Source organism: Cloeon dipterum, chromosome X (assembly GCF_949628265.1).
Source record: "Cloeon dipterum chromosome X, ieCloDipt1.1, whole genome shotgun sequence".
NCBI lineage: Eukaryota > Metazoa > Arthropoda > Insecta > Ephemeroptera > Baetidae > Cloeon > Cloeon dipterum.
In genome coordinates, this window is record NC_088790.1 from 24,312,854 (window position 1) to 24,321,782 (window position 8,929).

The 8,929-nt window shown below is 39.5% G+C and overlaps 1 protein-coding gene across 3 annotated transcripts; it reads right to left on the minus strand.

The window, feature by feature from the left end:
• Positions 1–458: 458 nt before the first annotated feature.
• PAN3 (Poly(A) specific ribonuclease subunit PAN3) lies at positions 459–8,331 on the minus strand. Of its 3 annotated transcripts, XM_065493360.1 has the most exons (13): positions 8,064–8,331; positions 7,229–7,320; positions 7,093–7,167; positions 6,435–6,668; positions 6,074–6,124; positions 5,518–5,845; positions 4,960–5,118; positions 4,785–4,901; positions 4,565–4,729; positions 3,735–4,092; positions 3,130–3,321; positions 2,910–3,072; positions 459–2,068 (listed from the first exon to the last, which is right to left on the minus strand). In XM_065493360.1, the coding sequence occupies exons 1-13, from the start codon at positions 8,080–8,082 to the stop codon at positions 1,952–1,954; spliced, it is 2,070 nt and encodes a 689-aa protein (XP_065349432.1). In that variant the 5' UTR covers positions 8,083–8,331; the 3' UTR covers positions 459–1,951. The 3 variants fall into 3 exon arrangements, with proteins under 3 accessions (XP_065349432.1, XP_065349435.1, XP_065349433.1); XM_065493363.1 differs by lacking the exon at positions 7,093–7,167; XM_065493361.1 differs by lacking the exon at positions 6,074–6,124 and having other exon boundaries at positions 8,064–8,330.
• Between the last annotated feature and the right edge of the window lie 598 nt (positions 8,332–8,929).

The window sequence follows — 8,929 nt, forward strand, 5'->3', positions numbered from 1 at the left end:
GGTAAAAAAATTAAATCAATTTTAAGTATTTGTGCAAACTCTTAACTAATTTACAAAATTAAGTAATATTGCATATTATTTTATCTTTCAATGACCATTGCGTTTTTTAATTAAATATTTTAATTTTAAAAGTTTAAAGTAATTTTAAAAATTTTTTATTTTAAAGTTTAATTAACAGTTTTAATATAACTTTTTATGATAAGAATTAAATTTATCTAATATTTAATCTTTTTAAATATAAAATAACTTCCAGCCTTCAATATTCTGTTACAAGTTAAGAATATTTCTGAAATTTAGAACCCTACAATTATTATGATGTTTTTCTTCTCACCATTCCTCATTCCTCCCCTTATTTAGAAACCAAAATGCTAACCACGATTTAATTGGTTAAAAAACTGTCGAAATTTTAAATCCTTTTAAAATGGAGCAGACGCAGGGGTGAAATAAAATTCGGGATGTTAATGATCGTTTTCACTTTATTTAAAATAAGACATTTACATAAAATATTGATTGATCTTTACACATATCACGCCTTTTAAACCGAAAATGCTCACATTCACATGCATGTCGGAAACAATTCTACTATGGACAACTTGCATTTGCGTATTTTCAACAAGTCTAAAAACACGTTTGTTCACAATTTTCAATTGTCATAATTAGCAACATGGAATTCGAGGGCGAATTAAATTTGAAAAAAGAAAAAGGACAGAAAGCGGTTCCGAGGCTTAAGCGCATTTCAGAGATTTCAAACAAACATGATTTAAAAAAATGCCAGAAACAATTTGTCAACGGTGAAAGCAAAAGGAAACTAAGAGCCGTTTTCGGTCGAATATCACAAGAAATCTCGGAAACGCAGCCTCGAATGAATTTCTTGCTTTGTCGGCGTGTGGCTGATCGATCACATAATATATTTTACTTTGCTCGAACATCACATTAATTTAAACAAACAGTTCCTTTCGCAGGGGTCCGTCAGGAGGGACAATTTAGTGCCCAGTCAATCAATCAATTTATTGCTGTTCGAACTGCGCGCGATTGAGCACTGGGCAGTTTTTTTTTCATTCTTTTCGAACGCTGAGCGAGAGAGAATTAATCTTTTAAAGTTCAAAACGGTCCAATGTTTTTTAGGAGAAGGAGAGTTGCCCAAACTATTTTGAGTGTATTGCTTTTTCTTTTTCCTCGTAGTAAGTACAGTTAAAGAGTGATTTTCTTCATTCACCGTATTAAAGCATTTTGGTTTGTTAGAACGCCTAAGTATTAACATTATAATAAATTAAGTCTTTTATCACACTTTCTTCGATATTTTATTTTTTATATAACTTTTGTGCTGTCTTTCTCATCTTTGTTTTAAAAGTCACTCAAATACTCAATTCAATTTGGACGCACTTGAGCTAATTTTTTGTTTGTTTTTTTTTCTGTTGGCAAAATATAGTGGAATGTTTGCAGACGTAAATTAGTGGGTTTAAAGTGACTTCGAAATGTCGTTGCTGTACGGCAGCAGAAGAAAGATCATTATTTGGCCCTACAACCAACCAAATTTGACCAACCAACATTGGACGCGGAAGATCGTCAGGAATTCAAAGCGGTTTCCGTTGCAAAACATCACTGAGGCCGCGAAATGCGGGAATTTCGAGACGCCTGCCGAGTTACGAATTGCTGGAAACGGGTCACTAGATATTTCAAACATAAAAAACGATGAAAATTAATAAAAAAAAAACCTCTGGTTCTGATTTTTGCGGGCGAAAATGTGACGGAAAGCAAATTTGAGAAGGAACTCAAGTCAATACGTTTCCAACAATTCCGATAAGCAGTCATCTTGTCACTGGCTGGAATGTCAGGTGGCACATTTCGACGCCGCAGCTTTATTTTAATATTCCTTCTGACACGTGGAAAAATTTGATTGCGTGCAGTGTCTGTTTTTTTGTTTTCATCCTACCTGGACGGCACGGTTGCCTTAAGAAAATGCACTAGCCGCCTGGACAATTTCGTCAAAACTTTGCTCTAGGCAGTGCTTCAGCTCAGCGTACGTTACAACTAACACAGACTGCTCGTCTCTGGACATCAGACACACCTGAAACAACAAGAAAATTCATTAAAATTTAAAAAAAGCTCTACAAATCCGTATTAATGATTATTATTAAAAAATATTGACAACTGGCATGCGCCCCTTTGGCCTCCAGACAGGCGCTTCGCGCCAGTCCTTCAGACAACTGTCAGTTGAGGCAGCGGAATTGACCAAGGCTAAAATAAAAGCGTCAGCGCCGGCAAATCGTTAAAAAGATAATATGATCGCGCGACCTGAGGTTGGTGACAGAAAGGGGTGGAAAATCGTTACCTAGTATCGCCAAATGTGCTCGAAATTACCGAAAAGGCAGAAAAAACGGCCTGCGAAAGGATCCCAGGACGGGGTACCCTGAAAAAGGTCTTTAGGGTATCCCAAGAAAGAGACCAATCAATGACCTATCCAATTAAGGGTCGTGGCATGTCCGTAATAAAAATAATTTTTTCGACTTTTTCGAAAATTTAGCATGAAAAAATTCGTAAAAATTCTTAAAATGATCCAATTTTGAAAAACCAAACACAGGCAGACGCTCATTATCAAGGGGCATCGATTAGTACTCGAATCAGCACCTTCCGCCACATAGGGCCCCGCCTGAGCCCCGAAAACCACAGTTGCAAGTAGTGTCACAAATCGCGTTTATTTACTTTAAAAATTATTAACTCGGCTCCTATGGGTCGTATAGTAATCAGACTCGCCGTGAAATTCTTGGTCTTTTAAACCCATTAACTTCAAAATCTAAAATTTGTTTTATTTTCTCTGGGCTAGATTGTAAATTGAGGTTCTCGAACACAATTTTCGACCGCTGGTGTAATTGTTTTAAATGTGTAGAAAAAAACTGAATGCGTCTTACCTGTTCATCAGTCCCTGCGTCGAGTTTGTTGAGGCAAGACACAATGTGCGCCATGTCGACCCACGGCTTGCCATCCTCGGTCACCTGGTGGAACACATAATCTCGGAACAGTTTCAGCATGTACCGGTCACCGTTCTCGCTCCAGCTGGGGTCCAGATTCAATCTGCAATAAAACACAGATGAGCTAATTTCATCCCTCGCAAAATTAATGGGCGCATACTCAGGCCTCTCGTTGATGGTGCCGAGTTTGGTGAGCAGCCGCACCAGGCGCCCGTTCTCGATTTCTTTGGACACTTCGTTCTCGAGCAGGTCACAACGCTGCTGAGTGGAATCCAATTGCGTGTAGAATCGCGCTCCGATCATCGGCATCAGGTCACTGACGGAACGTCTTGTTGCGTTTGACAAAAGGTACCTGAGGAATAGATAGAAAATATGTTCGCAATTTTGATCAGCTGATTTTCGCCAGGGCGATTAAAACCGACTAAAACCAGACAATATTTGCCAGGCATCAATTGGCTTTTTTAAAATCGGTCCGAATTTATGGCTAAAAAAATTATTAACTACTGAAACACTGTTAAGCTTTTAATTTTGTTACTAAATTTAAAATTTTCAAAATTGAAGTCTAAAAAATATATTCAAATTTAAGGTAGAATTATTTTACAGTTATTTTCCTAAATTTAACCAATTTAGGCGGCTAAAAACCGGTTAAAACCAGCTTGACCGAAATTATTTTAAAAATGCCGGCAATTTTTGACACTGGAAAAAACATGCCACAGCTCAGTACCACAAACACCATTAACAAAAACAAATTCTATTTGTACTCACACGATGAGATTCCTGAGGTCACTGGAATAGCTTCTGGCGACGAGCTCCAGCGACGTTTGGATGTTTTCCCTCTTGGGAGCGAGCATCGACTTGCAAGCGAGCGCGAGCACGAGTCTACCGAGGGCGAGCAGGTCCTCTTGCTGGTGCACGGAAGCCATCGACATGTTTGCGGCCGCGTCGAACATGACAACATCGGGGATGCCGCAGAAGCTGAGCCGCAGGCGCGGCACGTTGCCGTCGGTCAGGATGACCTTGCTCGGATGCAGGCACCGGTAGGCCAGGCCGGCATTGTGGATTGTTCGCAGAGCTGACGTCAGTTGGATCACATAGCTCCAAATAAGGGGTTCAGGCAATAGACCTGGAATTTATACAAGCCATTTTCTTCTTTATTAACAGATTTTAAACAGTATTGACTAGGAAAGCAAGTTAGGTGGTTGGAATTTAATAATTTTCACAAGTTTGGGGATTTTTAAAGGTTTTAAAACAACTTTAAGATTGGTTAAAAATAGAGTTTAGGTTAAATGAGGGTGAATTTTTGTTTATAGAAAATTTTCAATGATACAAATTAATCACTGGGAAATTTTAAACAATTTTAGGCATTGTAATATCATTCCGAAATTCGTTTGATATTTTTAAATTTAATTAACCAACAAAACAATTTCATTATTAGAACAGAAAGCCTCAAAAATTAGTAAAACATGCCTCTAATATTTGTTTATTTGACTTTTATAATTATTCTAATTGCTGCAGATAAACTTTGACCCTGGGTTTACAAAATCAAGTCATTTTTTATATTTTATCCACTAAAAAAGTTTTAAATTGAAACTCACTTGCGTGCTGTCTGAGTAGGGCGTTTTTGGTGTGGCTGTAAGGCCTCGCAATGCCAGGGTCACCGTTAAAAGGGTCCGAAAATCCATTCGCCTGGTCACTGGCAGAAAAGTGTTTCGACATTAACGTCTCCGCACCAGGATGATAGTCATAAACAAACACGATGGCTGAAATTTTAAATTAGAATTAATCCACCAAGAATCAGAAACACAATTTAATTACAATTGTCGTTGAAGGCCTTAGTGGTGAAGACTTCTTTGATCTGCACAATGTTCGAGTGCTGGATTCTCTTCCAGGAATCCATGTTGGACATGCACTTGAGATTGGCTAACCGGAAGCCTGGGAAACAAACCGGTTAAATTATTGGCTGCAAATTGAGTGTTTGGGACAAACTAACCGTGAACTCTTCTCAGGCAAAACCGAGCTCCGCTTTTCGTGTGGGTCGCCTTGAACGTCGACGTCTGGTAAGAAATAACCTGCGACGTTTTTTGATTTGTTTGGGATATCGGCTCCAATGGGCATAACTCATGGTAGTTGTCGATTTCCACAGGCAAATCTACAATTTTGAATGAGAATATTAATGACAAATATTTCAAAATTGATTTTAAACTTTATTTAATTCGATAAATCAACAATGGATCATTTACAACATTCCGAAATTTTAAATTAATTTTGAAGGTTTGTTACAGATACTTTATTTTCAAAAATTGTTTTTTCAAGCAATATTTTAAATATGGAATTTTTTGTTGGACCATTAGTTTTCTTGAAGTTTCCCAAAAATTGTAAATATTTAAATATTGTGCTGGATTTGTTGTTTTAAAAATACTTACTAACTGACAAAAATGCTGCAAAATTATCTGTCAGAAAATTTGGAGCAATTATTTCAATTCTTTTAGTGAGCAAAATTTTTTAAACAAATCGCTTAAAAAATAATTATTTGAAGTTATTTTCTCACCTGGATATCCTTCAGCATTTGGCTGGGCGAGAACGAGGGCATTTCTGTGGAGCAGCTCTAGTCGGAACTCGTCCAGCAAGTAGTAGCTGCCCAGTGAGTTGGTCAGGTGCGTCGTGTGGCTGGTGGAGGTCAGCGACGGCTGCTGCGTCGGCTGACTGACCCTGTTTGGGGACGAAGTGCTCGTCGCCTTCGTCAGGTGGCTTGGCGTGCCTGGGTACACGTGGAAGTTTGGCATCACCACCGGCGACGAGTCTGAGCCCAGTCGGGTTGGCGTGCTCGAGCCGGTAGCCGAGGTCGGGTAGAAGTATGTCGTGCCTCCAACGTTTTCCTGAATCATAAATTTGTTTAAAGGAGGAAAAGGGCACCTTTCAGGGTATATTTTAATGAGAAAAATTGGAAGGCACTAATTTGAATGTCGATTGGACGGGATTTTTGCCGTTGAAATTTCTAAGTGTGCCGAATTTTACACATTAATGTTAATGGGGAAATTCCGACCTTCAGGGTGTGACCCTGAGGGTCGGAGTATATCTGGGATGATAAATATTAAAATTCTTACTTCGAATATAGGCTTCTCTAGGTTGAAATTGTTGAAAACCCCCAGATGTTTCTGTCACCAAACTCGATTAATTAGGACATTTTAAGTGTTTTCTGATCCAATCGACCAACAAATTCGCCTAGAACTGCTCTAAAGCAATTTATGACGGAAAAAACTAATTTTTAAATTGACTTAAAGGTTTCTCCTGTTTCTAACCCGTCAGATAAAACAACTTTACACTAAAAATGCCCGAAATCGTAAGGAAATTACCCTAATAATTGCAAATGAACGGTGGCGTCGTCTATTAACCTTTTATAAACACTGATAATTTTTGTTAATGGCGAATTGCAAGGCTTTTTAGCAAAAAAACCAAAAAAATCACCTGATAGGTGGAAGTAACGGACATGACTTGAGCGTCGCCCATGGCGTCCAAAGGCGGAGTTTCTCTGTGCCTTTGCAGCCGCTGAGACGAGGAACCTAGCATTGCAGGAGACGGTTCTCCCGAGTACTCAGGGTTGAAGGTGCTGGCCGCCGGCGATTCCGTGTTGCCAGCGATGCTGGAATACGTGAAATTGCCGGCGCTGGCAGAATTTGGCACAAACTCTTTGCTTAGTACCTAAAAAATAGCTGTATTAGAAAAAGAAAAGAAACGATTTCGAAATTAAAAAATTTCTACTTAAAGTGCAACAAACTGTAACGAGGGAACCATGCAAAATTTGTAGATCAGTAAATTTTTTAACAAAGTTTTGCTAAATTAAAAACAAAAACAATAATTTTGCAAATAAATTTATAATCAAAGTTTTTAGGGCCTGAATATGAGAGTAAATTAATCACCAAAAGAAACCAAATCGTAATAATTGTTTTAGTCATGAAAATCAAATCCAGAATATTCTCTTCGTCATAAAAAAGCACTGTCCTCAAATAAACTAGCAGTCACTACGAAGTGGTTAACATGAAATGCGAGCCAACCAAAATAAAACGTCAAAACGAAAAATTAAAGAGGCAACCAGAAAGAAAACAGGACACATGTCATATTGTACCTCTTTAATGGAGAGACTGTCCAGGCTCAGGGACGCCATTCCTTTATTAAGAACTTGGCTGCTAGAGGCAGTGCCCTAATTTCACAAACCGTATTTTTTTATATTCGCGAGGAAAATCAAACTGCGGCAAAACTACCATGTAAGTGGCCAGCTTGGATTCCTGTGGCACACCGCCGTTTGGCCTGTTGTACACCATTCCGTAAACTGATTCCATCTTCTCACTTCCAACTGAAAATAAATAGGAAAAATGTCAAAAAGTGCACACCTGGAAGGTTTTTTACGTAGAGAACTATCTAGGCTGTTTTTAAGTTGTTTTTTTTTAAACCAGGAAAATTGGTTTTACATTTAATTCGGATTTGATTAACACTTTCCCAGGTTGCCGTATTTATTTGAGAGAAAATCCGCAGATTTTTTGCATGCTAATCAAGCTACCTATTTTTTTAAATTTAAAATCACAATTTATATCTAAATTAGTAATAGAATCTTCATATTTCGCACATCGTTGAATAGACCACGACGAAAGGAATGAAAACCAAGCGAAAAATATGGACTAAATTTCAACTTTTTTGAGAAATTCGGGCAAATTATGTAATTCCGAAATTTAAGTATTGCTCCGTTATTCTGTTAACTTTTTCACTTAATATTTTTACAACAGATTCAATTCACAGACCTCAAATAATTGCAAGAAACAATAATTAAATTAAATTTTATAAAATTTATTCTCCTTTAAAGATCCACTACTTAAAGCAGGTCTCCACGATCCTTAAGCAGGCCACACAATAATAAATACATACATAGGCCTAGCAACAGGGTGTCAGCAGTGGCCGCAGCAACCCTGTCGGGGGGCATTTGGCGCGGAGGCCGCGGCCGCTGGACGGTCCTGGGGGCTTCGGGGCCCCGGTTAGGACGGTCGGGGATGCCGCGAGGGCCGCGATTCGGGTCAAACGAGACGGGGAGAAGTGTATACACACCAGCAGCTGTCGGGTCCATGACGGAACTGCTGACACGGGAGAGAAGCGGGGTCGCGCGGGGCCGTCTTGACTCGGCTCACCTCTTTCTGGCCGCTCGCTCGTGCGGCCGCGTCATCTGCGCTGTCGACTCGGACACGACGGCCGACCTGCGGGTTACCTGCTGCGGAAAACTGCGGCGACACCAATTTATTTTGCGATTACGCTGGCTAAACTATGCACTCTATGCCCGACTCGCGAACTCGGCTGCTCTGCTTTCCCATTGGCTCCTTCTGCAGCGCACACGCAGCGCCAATCGCCGAGTGGCGCGAAACGAACGTAACGCAAGCAATGCGACAATACGAGAACATTTTCGCAGAATTCTTTGAATTCCGGCTGCAATTCGAGGAAATATTTTATCGCGGCTTTCGCGGTTTTACTTGTGTGGTATTTGTATTTTATTTCTAAGATTATCCTGACCTTTCTTATTATGAAGGAGATAATGCATGGCGGGAAATGGCTTATGGTTTACTTTTGAGATTTTATAATTTAAAATTCTTCCAGGAGTAAGATTGAAGCAGCACTCTTTCTATTTTACGGTTAAAATCTCAGCCCGAATATTAGTCTTTTACTATTTAAATTTCGTTTTCCAGATTAAACTACTATAAAAAATTTAAATTTAAACATAAGGGTTTGCGGGCACGACAAAAATGTCAGACATGACGGCGAATTGGGGGACCATGAATTCTCTGGCGTGATGTTTTCAGCGAGAGAAGCGGGCAGTGGAGGGAGAGTGAGCTCTCATCCCCCTCCACTCGCAGAGACAAAGGCTTTCCTCGCTACTTCCATTTCGTCCTGGTCCCGGTAAAATTGCGCAACGTTCAACAAAC